This window comes from Acanthisitta chloris, unplaced genomic scaffold, assembly GCF_000695815.1.
Source record: "Acanthisitta chloris isolate BGI_N310 unplaced genomic scaffold, ASM69581v1 scaffold31122, whole genome shotgun sequence".
NCBI classification, from domain to species: Eukaryota; Metazoa; Chordata; class Aves; order Passeriformes; family Acanthisittidae; genus Acanthisitta; species Acanthisitta chloris.
This window is the reverse complement of record NW_008659271.1, coordinates 1-25,014: the sequence shown is the minus strand read 5'-3', so window position 1 is coordinate 25,014 and position 25,014 is coordinate 1. Positions and strand designations below refer to the sequence as shown.

Here is a 25,014-nt window from a genome sequence, read left to right as displayed (position 1 = left end):
TCACCTCAGTTAAGTTATGGCGTGAAAGTTGACTCCAATAGCTAACAGAAAAGCTTCAGGTACATTTAATGGCTCTAGCAACAAGGTTATTTATAGCACAGCCAAACAAGATTAAAACAGCAGGAAAAACCAAATGCTATGAATCAAAATTATTTAACAAAAACCTTGAAAGTCTGAAAATTAAATTCAAGTTCCCTTTCCAGCTGTAATTTAAAAATGTGCACATATCTCCACTAAGCTTTCTAAAATGTGCTGAAAGAACATCTTTTTTCCATGTGTGATAGTCTTTTGTGGGTATATTCTTTTTAAAAAGCAAATTCTATGAATGCTATTCTTTGATTGGTTATTTGAATGTTCTCCCACAATCAAAGATGCAGTGTTCTGCCTTGGCAATACAGCATGACTTCCAAATTCCATTTAAAAGACCTACTGAGTCAGGCTCGGGTTTAGCTCAGACAGTGGCAGGTGAGAGTGCTCCTAATGGAAGTTAAAACATTCTCACAACACATCTCCTTTCTTGTACAACCATGATCCAATGTATTTTGCAGTCAACTTCTAGTGAAAATTTAATCTCAGTGCCAAAAATTTGAAAACTGAATTAGGTTGCTTTTATTATTTCAAGTACAAAAATTCCTTATAGACTGAAGGTGATAACAACATAACTTCTCACATTTCATTTCAACTTTCAGGAACAGACCAGCCTACAAATTCCCTGAAATTAAATTACAACACAGTAAAACCTCTGTTGTTCCACATCCCATCTGCTAAAGACTTTTCACAATTCTCTTTAGAGCTTTAACCGTTAAGAGTCTGTGTGTAAAACCTCCCCTTGTGCAGAATTCCTTTCTTCTAATTGAAAATGAGGTAACTGGTGGCTAGTTCTGATTATTACTTAAAGTTCTTTCTGTTCATCCTACTAGACTTTATTTATGCAGATTTAATTTTCATTTTAAGTTCCATATATGTTTCAGCAGTGACAGAGCATGTGTTAAGGACAAAATTGAAGGCTTTAAGTCTCTCTCCAGCATAGCCTTTTCTGGTTGGTCAAATTCTTCTATTAGTTCTTGTGGGGGAGCTAATTTCTGAAAGTAGCTCAACTTCTTACCAATTCTTTACATACATGACTTACAGAAGTAGGATTGTATTTTCAGTTTCTTACCTGTAGAAGAGAACATAGGCTTCTGCATTCTGTACTGTGGATTCTGATACTTCTGTAACACTCTGGTCATCAAATTCATACCACAAATTATTTAAATTGTTGCGACAGTATGCGATGTAATGTCCACCTAGAGTGTTAGAAGTGAGAGTTATTATGAAGTGCCCAGAGCTGCCCATTCTCCTCTGTAATACATGAAAAGGAAGTAAGTCCTAAAAAAAAGATCAAGTCTCAAATGTGAGAAACTGAATCATTAGCAGACAGCTTGGGATATTAGCTTCTTCCAAGCTCAAGATCAGGTTTTTTCTGAATTTCTATCAGCTAGTGGGGAGTTCAACACTGCTTTCAGCATGTTCTTGGACTCTTCAAGGAGCTTGTTGTCTAATGCAGTCCTGAGCCATGATATTCACAGTAAGACTGAACAATTTACTCTAATCAGATCCCACAATGAACTATTTTCAAATATTTGTATGCCTTATAATAGAAAATATTATAAAAATTCCAGAAGATTTGGAACAGCTACATGATATCAAGACCACAATTAACTGTTTTGAAGACTGTTCATAATATATTTAACATTTTTACTATTTTTAAATACATATTTAACTGCTAATAAGTAAATAATCAAGTATCTGCTAAACTGAAGCACCACTGAGCAAGCACTAAATGGAAGCTGAAAAAGCATCCAGAAAAAAAAAATTGGAAAAACACTTCATTCAAACAATGGATATCTCAAGTCTGAGCAGTATGAGGGGGTAACTTCTCTAAAAATATGTGAAGTTTCTGGCTTAAAACCTTTCTTTCTCCTGTTTTCCAAATTTTATAAACACTGAAGGCATCTAGGCAGAAATTACCTTAACACAGAGCAGTAAGATGTTTATTCAGCTACTCATCACTACCCAGAAATAGCAGTCACTGCCTGTTTTGAGGGTTAAATTGCAGTGATCATCCAAGAGAACATCTTCTGAAAAAATGACTGGCATCTTTGTGGTGCTTTATAAACCCTTTCCAAAAAAGAAAGGCATACAAAGCATTGAAACTCTAGACATAAACAACAGTTGTGCTGAACAGCCAATCAGCTGGTAATCTGCTGGCATGTGACATTAGTTATACATTTATACTGTTCAACAGTTTACATAGTTTTCTCACTTAATATTACAGGACCTGTTAATTTTGTTCCACCTACAATTTTATTAGGCATGTCATACAAAATGCGTCAATTCTTTAAGAGCAAGCATTGATCTTATGGTTAGAGCTAAAAATCACAGCATTTATCTTCCACGTTATAATCACCAATGCTCATCTATTTACCCTCCAGTATATGGATATCATCCTTAAAGAGAAGTGCTGATGTACCAACTGCAAAGACAAAACAAGCAGCCTCATACTTACTGCTGGCAGTTCCATGATGGCAGATGACAGACAGGAGATCGTAAGTCACAATTTGAGCTGGACTGTCCTTTGCAAGGAACGGCTGAAGATCAAGGCCTTCCAAAGGAAAGGACACATGGGTCCCAATTTTTGTGGAAAACATAAGTTCATGTCTAAATCTTTTGAGATGAATGCACAATATCTGTAAGAAGGATTGACAGATTTACTCAAGAACTATACATGCAATTTGGCATTTAATAACTACACTGTCTGTGCCACCTTTTCCTTTTATTATCCCAAAAAGAACACTTTTCTTTATGACCTGAAGCAACAATCACAAGCTCTGTATTCCACAGATTTTATGGGGTTTTAAATCAATTGTGGCTACTGACACAGATGCAGCAATGAACAACATACCTTCTCTTCCTCAATGTACATATTGCACAATCTTGCCATGAGGGACATTAATTCTTCCTGATTATTGCAGCCATCAATTCATGTTTTCAAGTGTAAGACTGGATTACTTTTAAAATGCAAAGTTACAAGCATTACTTGTAGAAAAGCTTTCCTGTAGAAAAGCTTGTCTGGCTGTGGTGTTTAATTCTATGACCTACAGTATAAATAGTAGTATACACAAGAATATAAATCTTGTTACTGTCTAGAGGCTGGCAGTAGCAACATAGGAAAACCCCATTCTTATAATTCCTCTTTTCATGTACAAGATTAATTTTCTTACAGGGTGAATAATCAAATGTTGCTTACATTCTTAGACAAATGCCAATATGAAAATAGACTTTCATCACATAGCATTATAAACAAAACTTACTCCATGCAACTCATTAGTCTTACCACATTCCTAATCATGCAGAAAAAGTGCTTTAAAGTGCATATTTTAACAGTACCTCAGGAAATTTTTGAACTTTGCAGAATTTGACTCCATTTCTTAACCTAAGCAGAAAAAAACCCACAAACAATCAATCAACAAAACAACCAATACTTAGTTCTGAAAAGGTTTTTTTTATTGTGCTAGATCAGCAAAAGTCTAAGCTGAATGCTACATTAGTAAACCCAAAATATTTCTGGAATGTAGACTAGACATGGAGTAGCCAAAATGATACAATGGTGCTTCAGAAGAAAAGACAATCTTGTACTGCTGAAAAATTGAAAGCAGCAAGTGCATATAATCAAGTCCCAACTAGCTAACATTTTTTCTTACAATAAAGGAACGAACTTTATGCTTCAATAAAGCTGATTATTCAGCAAAAAAGGAACAAACTAAGTTAAAGAAATTATCTACCACTGATACCATAAGGAATAACACTCTTGTACCATAAAGGGCTTCAAGCAGTCTTCAGACCATTTCTGTTTCTTGCTTCTTTAGTATTTAAAGCCACAGTAGATTTATTTAATTTTCACACACCGAAGTGATGTACTGCATATATCAATGAAAATCTCTTAGCATTAGAGAGGGCTAAAAGCTTCTGTTTTATAAATCAAAACCAACTTATACCTAAAATTGTAAGGGCACGAAGAAGAACGAAGCACATTTGGTTTGCACTGCGCTATGGTAAGTCAGTGCTTCCTGACCCCTGCACCTTTTTAATACTTTATTTCTGACACCCAGAACACAAAGTAATACCAAAAGCTGAACAATACTGTAACATATCCTCTTGACTAACAGAAGCATTAAAGGCCTCAAATTAGGACAAGTGAAAAGAAACAAAAGTAAATGCCAGCTTACTTTTTACACCTTCCACAGCTGTACATGTTATCACCTGCAAATACCAGGGAGAAGAAAAATCCATTATTCCCTAAATCCACATAGTTCTCCTTCAAGCACATACATTTGATATATAAAAGTTTCGATGGAATTTATCTTTAGGTTGCATTCAATATTTAACAGTCATAAGAGTGTTGACATAGCAACTAAAGAGAGGTTTTATGTTTCCAATTATGAAGCAGTACAGCGTAATCTGAGGAGATGATGCTATATAATTTAAAAGGGAAATAATTTACTATGTCCAAATTAAGGTTATGGGACTGAATCTTAATATAGCAGGTTCTGAAATTTTTATGAACCTTCAGTTGATACAATTCCACTAAACCCAAGTCAGATTTACTTGATATTTTTTATCTCAAATACTCACTTGAGACAGAGGCTTACCTTTCTGAAAGGAATGATCCCAAAACAGCAAGGAATGACTGTATTACAGTCTAAGAGGTGACCTCTGCTTAATTGCATCAAGCTAAGAAGATATTCATCATCTTATTGTGATAGCAGGAAAAAGACTTGGAAGAAACACGTTCATGTAATTAACCTCTTACCCTTGAGCTCATCTCTGGCGAAAAAGGCAGCAAGACAATCTTGTAAGGTTACAACTGGACCCCAAAACCAGCTAGGAACACATGAGACAACAAACCTGAAACATCATTGACAGAAAAGAAAGAAAACCAACAAATGTTCTGCCAGAAGAGCAGAAACTAAAATTTCAAAATAGACAGAAAAATAAAACAAGATAAATATTATTTACCTTTTGAAATATTCCATAAAAAAGGCTATCCATCCCTGGGGGGCATACGCTTCTCCACAAGACCCTGCCTTGACTAGGGATGTCTGATGACTTGCAGAATGGAGTTTAGCAAGATCTTCCTTACCTGGAATAGGTAAGGACAGATCCTGAAAGGTCTCCAAGGTTACAGAGAGCTAAAGAAGAAAACAAATGAAACACAAGGGAGTTAAGCTTGAAGAGAAACAGCAATTAAGTTGAATTCTGTAAAGTTCACCAGTAACTACTAAGCCACTGCATAACTGAAAATTCCACTAGGTAGCAATTTAATTATAAATAAGAAGATTAGTAAGAATTTGTTTTCAAAAAAGAGGAAGAAAAAAGTAACATTTTAGAATGAACTTACACTTATGCCTGAAACACTTTTTAGTCATTATTATTTGTCTTCCTATCAACATACAAAGCACTATGCCTTTTGCCTCAGGCTCCTGTTATACAAGCTAGTTTCAGAAAGCTTCAGTCCATTGTTTGCACAGCATTTTACTTTGACATAATCTTGACCTGATGTAACTGGACTCAGTGCATGAGAGACCCAGCTGTGCATTTTCCTGCTCCCATGCTACATTTCGTGATCACAGAGTCAAACATCAAGCAAACTTTAGAAATTATTATTTTATTTTTTCAACTTGCTCACCAGATTACCCTGAGGTCTTGGTATTCTTAGATCTAGAACAAAAGCAGTAAAGGCATGCAACTGCACCAAGGTTAGGCTATGTTGAGAAAGTTCCCCCAATGTAAAGATTTGGATATCCAGTATTTGACAGCATTGCTTTAAAACTAAAGCAGTCCAGTAGACATATTTAGATTACTGATGTTTTAAAATTGATCACATGTGCTGCTCCAAGTAATTGTCTGAGCAAACAGAACAGAAAAAACCCAACTGTTCCTGTGTGGCACATATCACCTGCAAAAGTGTCTGAAAGACATGAATTTTGTTACCCTCATAACATTTTGCTACCCTGATAAGGCTGTTACAGCAGTCTGATTAGACTACTATCTTATCTTTTCTTGGCAACATTAGGTACCTGACAACTTAGGACAGCAGCAGGTATGAATCTGGATATGCAGAATATGGACTACAAACTAATCATGCGTAAGTGCAGTTGAAGAGCAAGTCTCTTACTCCATCCTTGCAGTAAACCTGTTCTCAAAATGTTATTTTTCAGCTCTGAGTAAATATCCAGCTCAAGGAATACAAGCTATTCTAAACACAAATTGCTGGTAGTAGCTACTATTACAATTTGAGTAAACAAGTGTGAAACAACCTAACCTTCTGAGGAAATCTGCTACAAAGGAATATAAAATTACCAGAGAATGACTATCTGTAAAACTCTTGGTATTTGTACTGGGGAGAAAAACATATTAAAAGCAGAACCTTCTTCCTTTACTCACCCGATCACAAGTCAAGCACTGGACTGAGCTTATTATAGTCCCATCGAATATATCAGAGATAACACTCCGATACTTCTTGCGCTTCTTCCTTTTTGGGGATGATACAGTTGGAACTATAAAATGACAAAAATAAAATACTGAAGTAAATCAAGATACAATGGATTCCGATTTCCCTCAACTTTGTATAATATAATTAGCTGTCACACATATTTAGGGTTAAATGATGAGTTTTCTATTTACTAAATATTTCTTAAAATTACACAACCAGATTATGGCTAACACCAGGCAATCCATGTATGTTCCTCAAGCAGTTTATGGGGGACAAACACCAGAAACTTTTGCCTCTGTAACTAAAACTCTTGAAATCTACAGCCTACGGCTACGAGATTCATCTTGGCAGGAATCTCCCAAAAGGAACATTCTGTCTGACACTTCATTTGATCAGCTTTTCCCAGGAAGTTTTAAGCATGTTGGGCTGAAAAGCTCACATAAAGTTATTTTATCACAACACTAATGACAGTGGGTTGAAGCAGACCAAATGTACTACTAGAGTCCAGCCTAACAGCAACTTATGAATAAAACCCAGGCCTCTGAACCTCTCCTTGTGTGTGACAGGCTCCAGTCACCCAGCACCTCTTCTGACACTCACTTCAGCTTGTCTAAAACCCTCCTGTAACAATGACTGGAGACAGTAGTACAGATGCAGTGTCAGAAGCATGTTCCAAAGACCAAGCTTTTCTTAAAGTAGTCCACTGTTAGACAAATAAGGGAAAAAATAATTATATATTGTCCCTTGTGCCATAAAGCAGCACTGGTTTGTATCTAAAGACAGTAAAAGTCTAAACATCCTGGATGCTGATAAACACATTATCCAGTGGAGACTGCCAAAAGAAATACTCTGCACCACAGGGACAGTAACAAGCATAAAGCAGCATTCACAAGTCTATCAACAGTACAGTTATACACAGCTCCTTAAACCATAATCGACTACAGTGCTGACTTACTGAACTACTTCTGAACCACCAATGTGCTTGTGCTCAGAAAACCATTCCCTTTCTGGGGGTACCAACTTCTTTCATGTTTCTCCACTCTCCAAATCAGTGCAACAGATGGAATCGCCTAAACATGTTATTCCATCCTCCCAAAATAGAGGCAAATACTATTAACACTTCAAAAGAATTAGACTATTACAGAAATACAGGGAATTGCCTTATATGTTCAGCTTATGCAATGCTCCCTTTCCCCACTACAAACGGGATTAAAAAAACCAACGCCCTTATGAAGAACATTGCATTGTTATGCACAACGTAAGAAACACAATGAAAACTGTAATACAGAATAATTCAGTCCCTGAAGGGAGAAAATAAAGGGCCTATACCTTTTTTGTGCATTTGTGCCAGTGAAGAGCATGATGAGAATGATTTTGGAGGACTGTTTGATAAGCGTGTGTTCATCCCTTCACTTGATGATGGGGTTTGGGCTGCAGATACGTCATTCATGTGGACATCACTGATGTATTCTGCAATTAATATTTGTATTACTGCATACATTCTATGAAAAAAATTACTGCAGAATGAACAGACACAATGATCATGTGTCATGGTTATTGACCCACACTGTCAGGTCACTGGACATTTAGGAATGTAGCACCATTTCAGTTCTCTTTAAGCTAAGAACAAAACCAAAACCCCCCCCACTCTTCTGAGTTACCTGAAACCTTACCCAGTACAAATCTTCAGCTTTTCAAAGAAATTAAAATTGAATTCAGAACAGCTAAACTGAAAAAATAAGCTGAAAAGGTATGTTGTTTTCAAGTAAAACCACCTGCCCTATTTGACCTACACCTCTCTACTATATCGTACAACTCACTTGCACTCACACAAATACTCTGGCTAAGAACTTGACTGTTTCAACTGCACATTAGTAATGCATTACCTGAGAACCTGCTGTGTATTTGTACTTTGACTGTTCCTTGATTACTTAAAAACTCAGTGGTCTCTGAAGCAGTGTTTGTATCTTTTTCCAAGTCTTCCATAGAATTTGCTCGTTTAAGCTTGTTGCTTGATATTTTTTCTTTATGCCAGTCTTTGGATGTGGCTGAGTTGTTATCATCATCCTGAATTAACATGGTCGTTTCTGCAGGATCCTCTAAGACAGGTTTGAAAATGGCATCATTTTCTGTTTTATCACAGTTACCACAGGATTCACAGGGCTGAAAGTCAAGGTCTGACTGGCTCTTGTCTTCTTCCATACTCTCGTCAACACTCATAGGCTGGGCATCCTCCAGTTCTACAACTGGTTCTTTAAGTTCCTCATGAAGCAAATCCATTAGACAACGCAAAAATTCTTGTGCATCCTAGGATTTTGAAGAAGTTTTACCATATTATTGCATTTTATTTGCAAGGTATTTAAGGAATTATCAGGAAAAGATACAGCTGGCTGTTACAGAAGAATAAAGTAAATTCCTCTGTCCCAGGCCAAATGCTCAAACAAATTTCATTTCCAGACCATGTATGTTTCCTGCATCCATTTCTTGCATGTCACAAGCAATCTTATCATACAAGTTTCCTCCAAAACATTTCCCAAAAAGATTACTTCAACAATGTCAGCAAAATGAATGGAATGATAAATTTAACTCAAGTGACTACCAATAGTGTGGTCAGGCTCCAGCGTTGCTGGTAATGGAACATTTTAGGGACAGTTTTTTAAACCTTACGCAGCATCTTCAAGCAAAGCAGCCAGAGCCTTCCTTTCACTGGGTATGAAGCACTCTATTAAAAAGTATTATGCTGTACTTAACCTGCCTTACCAATTACATCACACTGTCAACAAGATTCCCCAACTGTGTTTCCACAAAGAGCTGTCAAGTACTGCTACAAGTCTAATCCATGTTTGGAAACATCTTAAAAGCAACCAAATTTCATCAATCAATGCGGCAGCCTTGTCCCTGGCAACAGAGAGTATCTAATAAAGCAGACATGGGAGAAAACAATAGCCTCTTCTTGGCAACCACCACTGCTGCTATTTTCTTCTGTTTTCCTTCTTGTATTTTGGTTGTTCATAATAGTAGTTTTTGCTGATCAACATTTCCATCCATCATAGCAATTACTTATTAAGCTCAAAACTGCTGACTAGAAAACATTCTTTTTTGTAACAATTACAACTTGCAGACTTGAGTTTTGGTTTTGGGGAATGAAAAACACTAAGTATGGCTACTTGCTGGCAACCCTTTTATGAGAAAAACGAACCAAAACAACCCAAACCTCAAGACACAGATTAACTGACAAACAGTATGCACTGATCAAAATAATTCCTTTTTCTCCCTGAAGATTGGGCACGCTGCACAACTGGCTGCCCACCTTGTGAGGCAATAGGAGCGTGTTGGTTGTGAAAGACCTGCTGTGTTTTCATTGTTGCCATGAAACTTACTAAACATACAACTGAAATATGATCCAGCCATAACCTAAAAAGGTTCTCATTAAGTATTGCTCTACATGGAAAGAGACATTCTCATCAGTGCTCAAATCTGCGAGAACTAAGTTCCCATACAGTTTCTTTTCAGTTATCAAGGCTGAATTTCTTCCTTTTCAGAAACTCATGTGGCTCTAAGAAATTCATGAGCAAATTACAAAACATTGAGATAACTATTTAAACATTGACTTTACACCTACATCCAGCATTTGAACATTAAACCGTGTTCTAATCCTCCACTCCACAAATATGAAACAAACTGAAACAGCAAAATTCCTTCAAGTAACTGCAGATTCCTGGAAGACTTTTCTAATGACAGGGTTTTAAATTTTCATCTAACCCAAGAGCTTTTAATGAAGCACTACAGACCATAAGGTGAAGTGAAGGATCAGCTGAGGAATGCCTTTGCCATACAACCATCCATGCCTATTCCATGAGTTACCAGCTCACAGTTCCCACAACACTGCTTACAAAACACACACAGTGGGTTTCTTCCCAAAAATACTAAATGAATGTTATATACAGTGTATCTAATTCTTTTTAAACGTCATTGATAGAAAAATATATTTTAAAAATCTATTTTATTCTTTTTTATTTTTTAACATCTTTATTTTGTTTTCTGGGACTGCTCAAATGTTGGCAGCTTTATTTGACACAAAGGAAAACTTCAGATATGCATTGCTTTAATTGTGAAAAAAAGGGAAAAGGAGTTATTTTCAGAACTTGAAAGCATCTGCTTTAAACCTGTCAGGTGACTTAAGTATTAGACTTAAAAGTAAGAAATAATTTTCTAGCTTAGGGAGATTTAAAAGACATCAGAAGGTTTTACCTGTTGAGAGTAGCCTCGAAACATTGGATTAACAGTTTTAATTCCTTGAAATAAACCAGTAGGAACAACAGATCCAGGCCTAAAAAAGGAATTTTTAAATATGTAAATACATACTGAAAAAGTAAGCATTTAAGTGAATTTTTATCTTTATTGGGATTGTAATTTTACCTGCAACTCAACACCAATAACATTAATCTTAACCAAAGATAATATTGCTACTATTAACTGTACAACTAAAAAAATATAAAAATCAAATCTGTCTTCCAACAGAGACTCCATAAGGCCTTTCATGCTGCATTTCTTGCCAGAGAATCAGATGACAAATCAGATATACTCTTGGCAACACTATTATTGCACAATTACTGCTTCTATACCTTTGTAATTAAATTTTGAAGTATTTTCTGAGACAGAGATAAGAGAAATCCCTGTTACCATAGTCATAAAACACTGATATGGAATGAAGGACACAGAGAGGATGAAGTAGTTAAATATCTTCGATGTATTTCTGGCAGAGCTAAACATTTATAAAGGCTTAATGCTTGTATAGTGCTTATCTAATCTGTTTCTTGTCAGATCTTCTTTAATACAATTTACATCAATTATTTGTCCTATCTTCGATAGATACAAAAAAGGTTATAAGGAGTATTTGAATCCTACAAATTGGTCTTTCCTTCCTCATTTTAAGAGAAATTCTCTTAATAAATAAAGGCTAGAAACCTAGGCCAGATTCATGCATCCTTCATGACTCTGGAGTATACTTATTTTCATTTCGTCACCAAAGTATGTAATACCTGCTCTTGTGCCACAGTTCTGTCATCAGCTTGAGGTAACTTTTACAAATTGCTGGTTTCTTATCTGTTCTGGCTAAGCCTCCACAGTCAAGAAAAAAGTGTGTCAAAGGTGGGCTGAATAAAAAGAAGAAAATAATATTTTTATTCCAGGTTGTTAAAATACAAGAGGAAATCTGAAATTCATACAAGTTCATTAAAAAGAGTAATACTAATACGTAATTCAACAATTACATTTCCTTAAATGCCGCAAACATTTCCTAGTAGGACAACTTCAGCAGTACAGCCACACTGCTCCTCAAAACATAGTCCTACATTTCTTAAAGCACCCGAATTTACTAATGGGATTCAAATTCAGGCAATTCCTACTAGTTGTCTCAGAAATACACTGCATGCTCCAGGAAAGATCACCATAAGCCTAGTCCATAAATAGAATTTTACATCTCTTCTCTAGAACCCAACAGTGCCACAAGATGTGGCTTGTCTCCTTTTTGGAATTACGATTTATTCTTATCCATTTCCTTTGATTTTTCTGTAGCAAAAAAAACCCACAAAACAAACCCACAAATTTAGTAGCTTTTTTCCAGATTTTCTTCTAGTTTCTCAAACTGCATGTTCATTAGAATGAGACAGTGAAAAAGCTGAGTAGCCCATATACCACAATTCTTTTTCTTCCTATCTGTGCCACAATTGTTTGTAGCACACAACAGTGATATCTAACAAGTACTTGTCCTCTTCCATGGCAGTGCAGCCCTCCAAAACCCTTAAGTCCATCTAGAGAAAACACATGCATAAGCAAATATAAACTTGCATTTACAATCATTTTCCTTACCAGTTGGAAAGAGCTTGTAAAGCTGCATTCATGTAACAAGTGTTACCAATATTTTTTAATCCTGTTAGACCTGAAAAACAGAATGAATATTCAACAAGTCTGTTAATCCAATACAAGCCATATTAAACAAAATACTTCCTAGAAAACACATACTAATTCAAATGCTCATGTTGCACTTGGGACGCCAATTATCATGCAGAATTGTAACTAGAAGAAACACAGGGCTTTGAAAGGAATAATAATCTAAGCAGAAGTTGTAATTGTTTTGAAGAGTTTTAGTCAACCAAAATCAGACAAGTAGATTGTATTTCACCTTACTAACTTTTGAGGTTTTATGACACCTGAATATTTTAATTTAAAATGTTTACCATTTAAGTTCTACTTCAACTTAATGATTTATCTGTTCAGCTAAACTGTTGCTTATGCTGAGCTTGTAACTGCTAATCACATTACCAAAATCTTCTCAAAGAAGATTTCATTCTTCTGCTGCAAATTCATGCCAGTAGTCAGATTACACTAAACATTCAAAACCTACTCAGCATGTGATTATCCAGAATCAGAATTATAATTACCTGTGATTAGTTTTTTTCTATGCCAATTATCTACCTTTATTTTTAGACTGCTCAGCTTAGACTCCCCATACAATTTATTTTCTAACCCACGCTGTTTACTTTCTTTTATCCACAAAGTTCTTCCGCACATGAAATTATTTTTATGAAATATGAAATTAACAAGTATTCTTTCAGTGATTACAAATTATACTATTTATGGCTAGTAACGTGTTACATTAATGAAGTAATGAATTTCAAAATGAAATTGCTTTTGTCTGAGCAAAGAGTAACATTTCTAAGCAAACAATCAGTAAGACTGGGAAACTAAAAAAAACATATAAAGCCTTCAGCAATCAACACTGATGGCTCCGTACAATTCCTCAAGTATGGGAACTACAATCATTTTAGTTTGTGGCAGAAAAATAAAACTTACTGAGAAAATCTTTCTACATCTGAAAACCAGTTTGGTTACTTCACTTACATTTTCTAATACACAGAACTTAAAAATTAAGTTTTAACATATCTTTCTATCTGTCAGAATGGAAATACAGTACTGCTTCCTGTACCTGCACCTGCATTCTGTCTTTCAATTGTTGCTGTGAAAAGGATGGTCATTCTTACAGAAATTAGGAAGCAAGAACAGTCATAGGATCTCAATTTTTTTAAATTTTATTATATTTTTAAAAGCAGTGGATATATCAGGAAGATACCCTCACTGCATTTTTCCACCCTGTACATTTCAAGGAAAGTTTTTTAATAGATTCTTTTCTTGCAAAGATAAATCCTCATCTTTGCTTCACCAAAAGCATTTCAAAAGAAATTTTAAGAACAAAGTTAAAATGGAGCTAAAGAAGTTTCTTCCTTTAAATCTGTTAAATTCTTAACATAGTCACATCATTATTACTGCAAACTTTAATACAATTCTATTTGTATATTATTTCGACACAAGTTACACTCCCAAAAATATTAACAGGACAGGAAGACACAAAGGTACACAGATAGACACATTGGTAGGAGAAACTAACTAGGACTAAAACACATGGCTTAATGATTTAAGGGCAGATGGGAAATTAGTGTGGTGGTGACGTTTCCAGAAAGACTGTGCCAGACAACAGAAGGGACAAGGTAGGCCTTCTGTCCAGAGCCAGCTGACTTGGGAGAGGGAAAGGTGGTAGTAGATGAGTAAAGGAGAAATAAGAGCCATCGCCATGGTCTAACCCCAGTTGGCAACTCAACCCCACAGAGCTGCTTGCTCACTCCCCCACGGTGGGATGGGGGTGAGAATCAGAAGGGTAAAAGTGAGAAAACTCATGAGTTGAGATAAAGACAGTTTATTAGATTATGCAAAAGAAGTTCACTCCAGCAAAACAAAACAAGGAATTCATTCCCCACTTCCCACAGGCAGGCAGGTGTTCAGCCATCCCCAGGAAAGCAGAGCTTCATCACTCCTAATGGGTACTTGCGAAGACAAATGCCCTAACTCTGACAGTCCCCACTCTTGCTTGTTCTTCCCCCAGGATGTCATATTGTATGGAATATCCCTGTGGTAAGCTGGGGTCAGCTGGCCCAGCTGTGTCCCCTCCCAACTTCTAGTGCGCTCTGCCTACTTGCAAGCGGGCTGGTGTGAGAAGCAGGAAAGGCCCTGACTGTGTGTAAGTGCTGCTCAGCAATACAAGCAACCCACAGCCAATCATTCACCTTTCCCTGATGGGATGGGGGAGAAAATCGGAAAACTGAGAAAACTCATGAGCTGAGATAAAGATGATTTTATAGGGAAAGCAAAACCCATGCACACAAGCAACACAAAACAAAGAATATGTTGACCACTGCTCATTGGCAGGCAGGTGTTCAGCCATCCCCAGGAAAGCAGAGCTTCATCACTCCTAATGGGTACTTGCGAAGACAAATGCCCTAACTCTGACAGTCCCCACTCTTGCTTGTTCTTCCCCCAGGATGTCATATTGTATGGAATATCCCTGTGGTAAGCTGGGGTCAGCTGGCCCAGCTGTGTCCCCTCCCAACTTCTAGTGCGCTCTGCCTACTTGCAAGCGGGCTGGTGTGAGAAGCAGGAAAGGCCCTGACTGTGTGTAAGTGCTGCTCAGCAATAACCAAAACATCTCTAGATTATCAACACTGTTTTCAGCACAAATCCAAAACACAGTCCCATAGCAGCTACTCTGAAGAAAATTAACTCTAGCCCAGCCAAACCCAGCACACCAATAAATGAGCATAACTTTTTTTTATCATCACTGACTGAAAACAACTGCCTTGACATCTGGCCTTGACACTGGCATCTCAGAAACAACAGCTCAGCAATCTGCTGGTCAGATTTTTCTGAGAAAATGGTACTTAGAAATAATTATTATGCTCTCTTATGAAACGAGAAATTAAGACTTCACCGTTTGGGAAAGTTTGGCAATGCACAAAATCCATTACTGAAAAGAAGAAAACAAATTGCCAAAAACTCCATACTAGGATACTTAATGCTCAGAAAAGCCAAGATGCAGGAAAGCATTCAAATCAGGAATCTTTTAGGGCAGGTGAAAACATTAAAACAGATTTTATAAAAACCTACTTGTACCCAAGTGGCTGGAATACCAACTACAATACACCTTACTCCAACATGCTTTCTTATTTTCGTTGCTGCTTGCAAGGGTGCATTACATTTGCTCCACAGGTAAGTAAAGGTTGCTGCAATAAAGGTGAACTAAAAATAAAGATCTTAGTTGGAGCAGAAAGGGAAACAGTTCTATTTAGAAGTGAACTAGTATATAGCTGGAAAACAGACTTGGAGACATACACATGTAATAAAGGACAGTAATGCACTGGATTTTGTTTTTATTACCTCTAGTCTTTAATTCATCTTCTTCCACTTCTATGTCTAAGTCATCAAATACAGCTGCTAGTGGAATCTTCAGTGTGGGATTACCAGGTATTTTAAAATCCTTATAGGAGAGAAAAGAGAAAAGTATATTTACTTGTATTTATTGCTTTCCTTCTTAATTAAGCTTAGATATAATTTTACCAACAAATCTAGAAATGGAAAATTACACAAATGCATTTTGAAATCTCATGCACACGAACTGAGAAGACTAGGATGCCACAACTACGAGAAAGTTTACTAAGAAACTTGTTTTCACATCAGCAGGGACAAGATTTTCTGACAACAGCCGAAGAACCAAAACAAAGCCAGTTACGGCATTTCTTTCCCCCGGATAACAAGCTAAGCCAGCACTGAAGAGCTAAGATAGGAGTTGTCACACAGAAGTCAGGGGATGTGTTTTTGATGTGCCACCAGATGGCTCACTGCAGTTAACGAAGAGAAATTAAACTCCTGGAAGAAAAATGTACAAGTAGAGAAACAAAGTATTGGGCAGGCAGTTAATGCATGACAAGTTCTTTCTGTGAGCACATAAAATCCTAAACAAAATGTTTGATAGACTTTGTAAGTTCTACTGATTTCTCTGTATATTATACCCATTTCCTGGGAAGATGAAATCAGGTTAAGTATAAAAGAACAGAAGTTCAGAAGTCTAAACTCAGGTTTATACCAAGTGACCAGAACTTCTGGACAACAAAAATGTAAAAAAAAATTGTAATGGTACTATTCCAACTGAGCTGCTGCCACTTTATGAGAAAATGATCACATTACGTTCATATTAAATACAAAACTTTCAAGTGATAACATTAAAGGATATTTCCTCTGTACATACATTGAAAAATTGCCCACATTTCTGTCCAACCTGTGCATCATGGTCTCTCATCTACTGCTGTGTCAATCAAAACAATTTTAGCAATACCATCCTTGTACCTGTGACAATTTTAACTGAGTTACCTGTCATTTTTATCTAACTACATTAAATACGCAGTAAAGAATAGCACTTTTTTTCAGATGTATGCATTACTGCCAAGAATTAGGCAATTGTAGCAGAACTTTCTCCAAGGCCACACTTATCTAGAAAGGGTATTATCAGTGAACAGTACTGATGCCAGTAAAGACAAACGTTAAGTCTGAGAAGATTTTAAAAAAACAAACAACAAGAAACCAAATCTAAACAAACCTTGTGGAAATTGCAGAAGAACAAGACAACCAAACAGCATATTTTTAAATTCTTTAATTTGTTCAATTTTCTCCCCTAACTCTTCTCCAATACCACCTAAAGCTTTATTCATTATCCTATTTCTCAGTTACCATAATGGCTAATAAATGTGGAGCCGGGAACAGCTAAGCACTTTTACAAAGTCTTGTCTTTGATATCATACAGAACACTATAATCCTAAGACTGTGTTTTACTTAACTAATATGAACTTCACAGATACTGGCCATACTTTTTCCTTGGCAATCCTAACTGCCATAGATCACTAATAGCATTCTCCTGATTTCTAGTTTGGCATGTATTTTTCCACATGAAATCTAACGATAAATTTGTCACTCTACACCGAAATATCACACATTTATAAACCATACACAGATTAGTACTGGCTCCCTTAGGGAATTCTTGCCTAGTAAAATTCTTACCTATTCAGCAGAGTTTCTGAGCATACCACTCCACAATTGTGTAATAACTTCCCACATATATGCACAAAAAAACCAAGGCCCTTTCAGTCACTTACCAAAACTGAAAACCAGATGTATTTAAAACTCAGAAACTTAAAGGAAACTTAGTGTTTTATATTGTGTGCCTTATATTACTAGTTGGTTAACAGCATGTATTTCTCTATAAGCACTGTACTCATGTGAATGAACCTGTATCTCAGGCCACTATCCATGAACACATAGCGTAACACGCTGCTGCTCCCTCAAAGTTAAACAGCAATTACTGCCATGAGTTTTGCAAGTAACGTTTTCAAGAGCTCACAGGACAGAGAAGCACAGGTGAACTCTTACAGTCTTATAAACTCAAATTTAACCCTGTGCTCTTTCTGTCCCTTACAGTTTATTTTAGGCTACAAACAATTAGACTATATGATGAAGAAAGCATTCTTAGGAAGCATGCAGCATACAGAAGCAAACATGGAAGCTGGGCAATGTCTCTTTGAAGAAATTTTACGCAAATACAGAGAAACTAATAGAAAGCTCAGCCAGAAGAACAGAGGAAAAGTCAGTCTCTCACTCGAGAGAAAACACAATGTTTACTGCAAAGCTACAGCTGCTCTTGCTTCATTAGGTTAAAAATTACCTGCACACTATTTTCTTGTGCTTGGTGAGACAGTCTTCCATTTGGGAGTGGAGAATGAGATCTTAATTTTCTATCCAGGAACACTTCCTTACTACAGGCATAACACCAAACACGGAGTGTAGTAAGGTTGACAGTTAGACAGTGTTTTGTCTCCTAAAACAGAACAAAAACCAAAACTGTGATTCAGAAATTTGGAATAATTAAATACTGCTACATGCAAGCGATAACAGATGTATTAAAACTCTAGGTCTTTCAACAATGAAGCAAATATCTATGTTAGAATCTTATATAAGAGCAAATCAATTACTGAAATTTTAGCACAAATCACTCAAATAAGCAACAAGTACAATCAGAATCTAAAACATTATCACACCTGACACACCTCTCTGTCATTCCAAAAACAAGAAGGGCTATTGGCAGAAGTGTTATAATTCACAACACACCAGTTTTCCAGGAATGTCTGTAACTGGTCATAACGGGAATCACCTCCTCTACAACAGCTGCAGGATGCCCAAGTTCCTTCTGCCTTCATTTAGTAAAGCCTTGTACTAGAACAAAGTTTTTAACCCAAACAGTGGGCCACAGTTCCACTACATTCACTCCCCCTACTAAAACCATCAGATTACATAACCATCTCAAACACTGTCAAACATGAGAATATGTTAGATTCTGCAGCTTCAGATGCATTAATAATTACATGTCTCCAGAACTTAATAATCTTCTTGAAGTGGACACAATGACTATGACTATTTGCAGTACAGGAAGCCTTGCTGGTGGAGACTGGAGTAAACAGAAAATTATTCATGTCAACTTGGTTTTCTCATATTAATGAGTTTATTGATATTTCTGCGGAAGAAGAATTCAGAAAAGGTCTTCCTATCCACGAATTAAAATTAACTAACAAGAAAATCAACACAAAGATGCCACTGACAGCAGGCAAACTATCCATTCCCTTTCTCTTACCTGGCAAGTACATAACATTGCTAAAACAGCATGTAAAGCAGGAATAAACTACCTTAAAGTGCCAAGCGGAAAAAATTGGAGGCAAGAAATTCAAGGACCATCTGTTCCCCAGCTGCACTAGAAGCAGCTAATTTCTGCATCTATTGTAAAGGCTTTAGAACTGTGATTCAGTTTCAATAGCTGACAAAAAAAACCTTCAAAGAATTTATAGAGATTTATATTAATGCACTATCGATTTGTATAAAAACACACTCCTCTCAAGCTCCTGCTGCAAAAAAAAAAAAATCAGGAGTGATGGTAAAATGCAGTCACAATGGCACATACTACTTGTAAACCCTCCTTGTACATATTATTTGTTCATTTGATCGTGTCTTTAGTAATTATAGAGATCAAAAATGGTTCAGTGTGAAAACTCAGATGTGTTTTTGAACACACAAATTGTAAACTGGGGGCAAGAATTTGATTTTCTCAGAAATCACATGTTAATACAACTGCCATCCCTCTGCCTCAAGTATGTTTATTAAGAGACAATGATATATCTCATTTGCTTCAATTTGCCAAGTGTTCCACTTGCACATGTGTGTGTGCAGAACACAGTGAGGTTAAGACCCAAACAGATGCACTGAAACTGCCCAACCCTGACAGCCTGGCATTCTGGGGAATGGAGTGCACACACTCCACTGCTTCTACCAAGCTGGATCCAAAATCAGGACATAGCAGGAAAGGATATGCTCAGCTCAGTCTACAGTTTCTTCATCTGTAGCCACTGAAACAGGGAGCAAAATGCAGAAACAAAGTGCCTGCTTCTGGGAATTTATAGGTCCTACATTACACCTCCTCAGCTGTGATATTCACTAATTCAACTTCCCTCCTCCTACCCATCGGGCAGTCACAGTCCTAAAAAGTCAGACAGAAGTAGTGAAGCACTACATATAAGCTGAGGTACTGAAGAACTCTTGTCTATGCATCTTGAAAATCATCAGTAATTGTTGCTCTTTTTTTCATTTTTACTGTAATTTCAGAATTGCATAAAAATTTACGCAGCTGCACAAAGACTGTAAACTCACATACTCCTAAATTAACAAGATCTGCTTCTCTAAGATGAAAAACAATCACAGCTAATCAAACTGCCATACAGTTAGCTAACACAGGTTATTGACTTCACTAAAAAGAGCAAGAAAAGTTCTCCACCTCTGCTTTACTGCTTCAAGGAACTGTATTACGTACCTGGGAATGAGTGGTACTGTGATCGACATGGGATTCTCCACAGCCAACATATGTACATCTGTTCTGTTGAGTAAGATACGAAGAAATATACAGAATTAAAAAGAGCATCAAACAGATTTACCAAGTAGGAATATACTGCCAGTCCCTTTCAAATTCAATCAAATTTCAAACTTGCAGAGTCCTACACAAACCAAGAGACATGCACAGTAAGCATTAAAATACGTATCACCTAAAGGAAAAAAGTATGCTGCAAGATTTAACTCAACTTCTCCCACTGATGGGCAGTCTTTTGATATATTTTGATATATTTATTCATACGACTGTCAACATGTATTTTCTACAATTTGTGATTTGGTAAAGATTGTTACAGAAAACACAGAGTTAATTCAGTGTCTGAATTGCAAAATACTGAATGGCAACAGCCTTGGAACATGACACATTTATACAAAAATCCCTGTATGCTCCTACCTGCAGTGCCTATTTATCAGGGTATTACTTCACAACTACTTAGCTTCTTCACCTTTAAATAAGAGTTTCCAGCACTGTATGGCTAAGAACTTACTACATTCTAGTTATAACATGCAAAATAATTGCTGATTTTAATCATGCTCATTGCAAAACACACTTGGCTGAGCTGAGTGTGGAATCTTGCAGCTGCCAATCTTCAAGCAATTTTCGTTAATTCCTCATTTGCATGAGTCAAGACAATCACACAAGAGGGTGCAGCATGTTATCTGTACAACTCTAGGCATGTTAATTTATACAATCAGTAGCAGCTGAACATGGTCAATGTTCTGTATTAAATCATCACAGATACTTGTTAAGTTACAGATAATTAACATGCTGGGATCTCACCAGGTTTTTCTACTGAACAATGTGGAGACAAGATGCCAATTCATCCAAGAGGAGATACATCACAGCATGACACCAAGTGTCCTACTGCAACTACAAGGCTCTCCTATGGAAATGCTGGTATGAAATTTAGATTTTTCAAGAACAGTCTAAGAGCTCTACATGAGAAATAGAAAACACATTTTAAACTTGACAGCATTTTCCCACCTGCCAGGCTGATGCATCCCTGAACACCTCAGCCTACTCCTAGGAGGGTTTTTATGTGTAATTAAACTTCAAGTCGTCTAACAAAAGACATTAAACACAAATCCTTTCCCCCTTCATCTCTGTTATTGACAGAAGGAGCAAAATAATCTCATCTCCTAACTGCTACCATAATCCACTTAAAAAGACGTTAATGAAGTGGATTTTTAACAATACTCACACACGCACCTGAAGGTTTGTATGTTAGCCTAGAGATCCTCCTGACAGTACTTTAGAGAAAAGTTGCCAAGAAAAGAAGTCAAGCCTACAGGGCAAAATTCCCATCTCTGGAAACTGCTGTATGTCTGAAGAACTCACAAGACATTTTAAAAACTAAATTAGCTACATGCTTTCCTGTTGGGATCAGAGATCAATCAGGAGCAACATTTTCAGAGGTGTTTTGTTTTCAAATACAGCGAAAGTTATGGCCTTTTGTAGACAGCAAGAGTAAGGGACAAGCACATTTAATACAGAACTACATCCAGGGTAAAGAATGTATGAAATTCATACAAAGAATGTTTATACAAGCTTGTACAAGTTTGAAAATAAAGTTTTTTCTATGCTTTGCTTAAGAATAAAACAAAGTATTTTTAAATGTATTTTTAGCACGTATCACTATGCTGTAAAAAGTCAGCATTTACTGCTAGATGTTATTACTAAAAATGCTAAGAAAGGGTTATAAAAAGTAACTTCATTAATTCAGGAATATTATATTATTTTTCTAATCTACAGACCCAGGCAAAAAATGAAAAAAAACACAAAAACTTAAGTGCTAGAAAGTATAATAACTCAAGAAGAAATGCTAGTTACCTCCCTTCTTATAAAAAAAAAATAAATCTCATTTTAAGCACATTATCTTTAAATGATGATATATGTGTACCTGATAGAGGGTAAATAATTTTAAGAATAAAGAACTGCAGAGGAAATTTTGCTTTTAAATTTAAATAAACTAATTTCAAGAAATTCATTACAGATATTTCTTAAAAAAATCTCACTACCAACTTTATCTACAGATTACTAGAAAAGGGCCCTACTAGGGACCAACAGAACAACTTACCTCTAAGCAGGCCCAAAGGTTGGGTCCTCTGACTTTGCAGTCCTGACAAGTGCCCTACCAAAGTCAAACACAAAAGCCAAGTATTATTTCACTTACTTTCACCAGTAAACCACAACTTCAAGACAAATTGAGGAAAAAAACTACTGTATCAGATGAATAACTTCAAGATTAAAAAAAGGATTTGTTGATAATCAATCTAGTTTTTGGTTTGCCTCACATAATCTCAAGATCAGCATATTTTTCCACAAAAACCTTGCACCTCTCTCTGAGTTTTCATTTTACACCAAAAATTGTTCATCTAAGTAAGGCATAAAAGTACATATCACATTATTATTATAATCCTCAAAATTGGCCTTTCCTATAAATGTAACACAAAAAGAAAGTGATTGAACTTGTAACAACGGCAGGCACAAGTGATCTGCAGGCACTCAATGCTAGCTCTAGAGGTTTACACAAAAGAGATTGAACATAAGAAAAATGCTGTACTCAGCAGCAAACTGTTACACTTTTCGGATAAAGAAATGTAGCACCATGGACAGAAAAGGTTTGACTTTTCATCACCTCCCAGTTACTAAAATGGGTTACATGCTCCTTCTTTGTTCCATTTATTAATACTAGCTTGAAACCAAGAGTCCAGGTAGGGGCAGTTTCTCAAACTGTGGCTTTTCTATCAAAGAGAACTGTTATCTAAGCAAACTTGGGCATAAACTTCTTTCAACAATTTCCACTTGAAATCACTCAGTTGTACTATATTACATTAACATTCCAAATAGCTAACTGCTACAATTGAATTAAATTCAGCTTGGTTCTATGCTAACTCTTTTAACCAATGCTTCCATTAAAACATCACTTGCTTTGGAAAGCACTGCTGGCAAAGGCAAAGGCATTCTTAAGTGTTAAGTGCTGAAAAACAGTTTTCTAGTTTTACCAAGTCCATAATTCTTCCCATACTTTGTTTAAAAATTACTATTCCAGTAGAGAAGATTTTACTCATGCTTAACACTTATACACATCTTATAACTAATAATACACTAAAATAAGTAGCTAAAATAATGGACCAGTTAATGGTGATAGGAAGAAAGCAAATGGCTGCAACTCACGTGAGATTTCTGTATCAGTTCCTCTTTGGTTATCTCCCCAACCGACTCCAAGTGTGGGCAATTGCTGCCGGGTGACGACATTGTGGAGGCTGGATTGGCTGAGATCCTGCAGCTGGAATTTTCAACACCAGGGAATCATTTGTCAACAGAAGTAAGAATGAGCAAAACTCAATTCCTCACAGTAGGCAGCTATATTGGATATCTAATATGCAATATATATACATGACTTTTAAAACACTGTATAACTAACTTTACTAACAGTCAAAGTCCAAACAGTCCAGCAGTCCAAACTAAACCCTGCTGACTTCTAGGGCATAAAGTAACCAAAACCTGAGTGGAGCAGAGCTGATTTGGATTAATTATTTAAGCTCCTGGACTCTGCCATGGCACACCAATGACACAAAAATTACAGTTTTCAAGCATACCTGGAACTAATGGTGGCTTTGACTGTGTATTCTGGAAAGGGATCTTTGCAACACTGCTGAAGTGTGCTGAAGCTGTGAAGGCTGAAATGCAGGAGCACAAGACTTGCTTATCAAAGGAGAAGGAAACTTTATCTTGGCTTTATTTATTTACAAAGACACATTCTAGATTCAGGCATATCATATCTTAAAAGCAAACTGAAACTTGTAACTCACACGTAGCCCTGAACACTCAGAGAGCTTTGATCTTGTTGAGCTCTCTCTGCCCGTCCAAAGTCTCTGATGCAGACACAGACTCATCAAATATAAAGAATGCTAAATGCAATCACTTTGTCACTATTATTTTGGTGGTTGCATGGAAGGCTATGATGTTTTACAGAAGGAAAATAATAAATAATAAACTCTAACATTCTTTTTATATAAATACTCCACAACTGACTCATGCAGAAAAAAACCATCCAATAACTTGGTTCCAATTCTGTCACTTAAACACTTACTACTGATGCCTCAATCTCTCTAAAGGCCAAGAAATCTTAAGCTTTCCTTGCCCAATTATTACCTGCCCAATCTAGCACTCCTTTATCAAGACTTGCAACTAACCTTCCATCCTAACTCAGTAAGGTACAATCCTTAATCTGCTTGCAGCCTTTAGCACTGTTACTGACATCTCTTTCCACTTTGCCTGTTTGCTTTGGCAGCTTTAAGTTAGTTCCTTCCACTACAGGACCAATCACTCCTTTGAATATTAAGTAACCTAAGGCTTTGACAGCCTAGGGGACACAAACTGTGCCTAATAGGCATCTCAGACACACTTCCTAAACTTTCAGTTTATTATCTTTGACTTACTTTTTACTTCCATTGCCTAGCAGTAAGATCCCTTTGAATCAAGAGTCATTTCAGCTCTCTTTGGTCATTGAAAGCTTTTTCTATATATGTGTGTGTGCATGTGTATAAATAGTCTATTTTATTCCTATAAACTTCCTTATATAAATATTATTTTTAAAGTAGTATAT

The 25,014-nt window shown here is 36.4% G+C and overlaps 1 protein-coding gene across 2 annotated transcripts in view; it reads right to left on the bottom strand.

Annotated features, from left to right (window-relative positions):
* USP33 (ubiquitin specific peptidase 33) overlaps nucleotides 1–23,705 on the bottom strand; it is a 31,521-nt gene extending 7,816 nt beyond the window's left edge. The window contains exons 1-17 of one of the 2 annotated variants that reach the window (XM_009069344.1): nucleotides 23,580–23,705; nucleotides 22,480–22,533; nucleotides 20,328–20,390; nucleotides 18,138–18,290; nucleotides 15,803–15,902; nucleotides 12,407–12,476; nucleotides 11,578–11,691; nucleotides 10,787–10,865; nucleotides 8,422–8,842; nucleotides 7,865–8,005; nucleotides 6,487–6,599; nucleotides 5,059–5,231; nucleotides 4,853–4,947; nucleotides 4,269–4,302; nucleotides 3,430–3,475; nucleotides 2,549–2,729; nucleotides 1,160–1,286 (exon numbers count right to left, since the gene is read on the bottom strand). In XM_009069344.1, coding sequence (XP_009067592.1) covers nucleotides 1,160–1,286; nucleotides 2,549–2,729; nucleotides 3,430–3,475; nucleotides 4,269–4,302; nucleotides 4,853–4,947; nucleotides 5,059–5,231; nucleotides 6,487–6,599; nucleotides 7,865–8,005; nucleotides 8,422–8,842; nucleotides 10,787–10,865; nucleotides 11,578–11,691; nucleotides 12,407–12,476; nucleotides 15,803–15,902; nucleotides 18,138–18,290; nucleotides 20,328–20,390; nucleotides 22,480–22,533; nucleotides 23,580–23,660 — 2,045 coding nt within the window. In that variant the 5' untranslated portion in view covers nucleotides 23,661–23,705. The remainder of the gene's footprint in view (nucleotides 1–1,159; nucleotides 1,287–2,548; nucleotides 2,730–3,429; nucleotides 3,476–4,268; nucleotides 4,303–4,852; nucleotides 4,948–5,058; nucleotides 5,232–6,486; nucleotides 6,600–7,864; nucleotides 8,006–8,421; nucleotides 8,843–10,786; nucleotides 10,866–11,577; nucleotides 11,692–12,406; nucleotides 12,477–15,802; nucleotides 15,903–18,137; nucleotides 18,291–20,327; nucleotides 20,391–22,479; nucleotides 22,534–23,579) is intronic. The other variant, XM_009069342.1, reaches the window with a different exon arrangement.
* Between the last annotated feature and the right edge of the window lie 1,309 nt (nucleotides 23,706–25,014).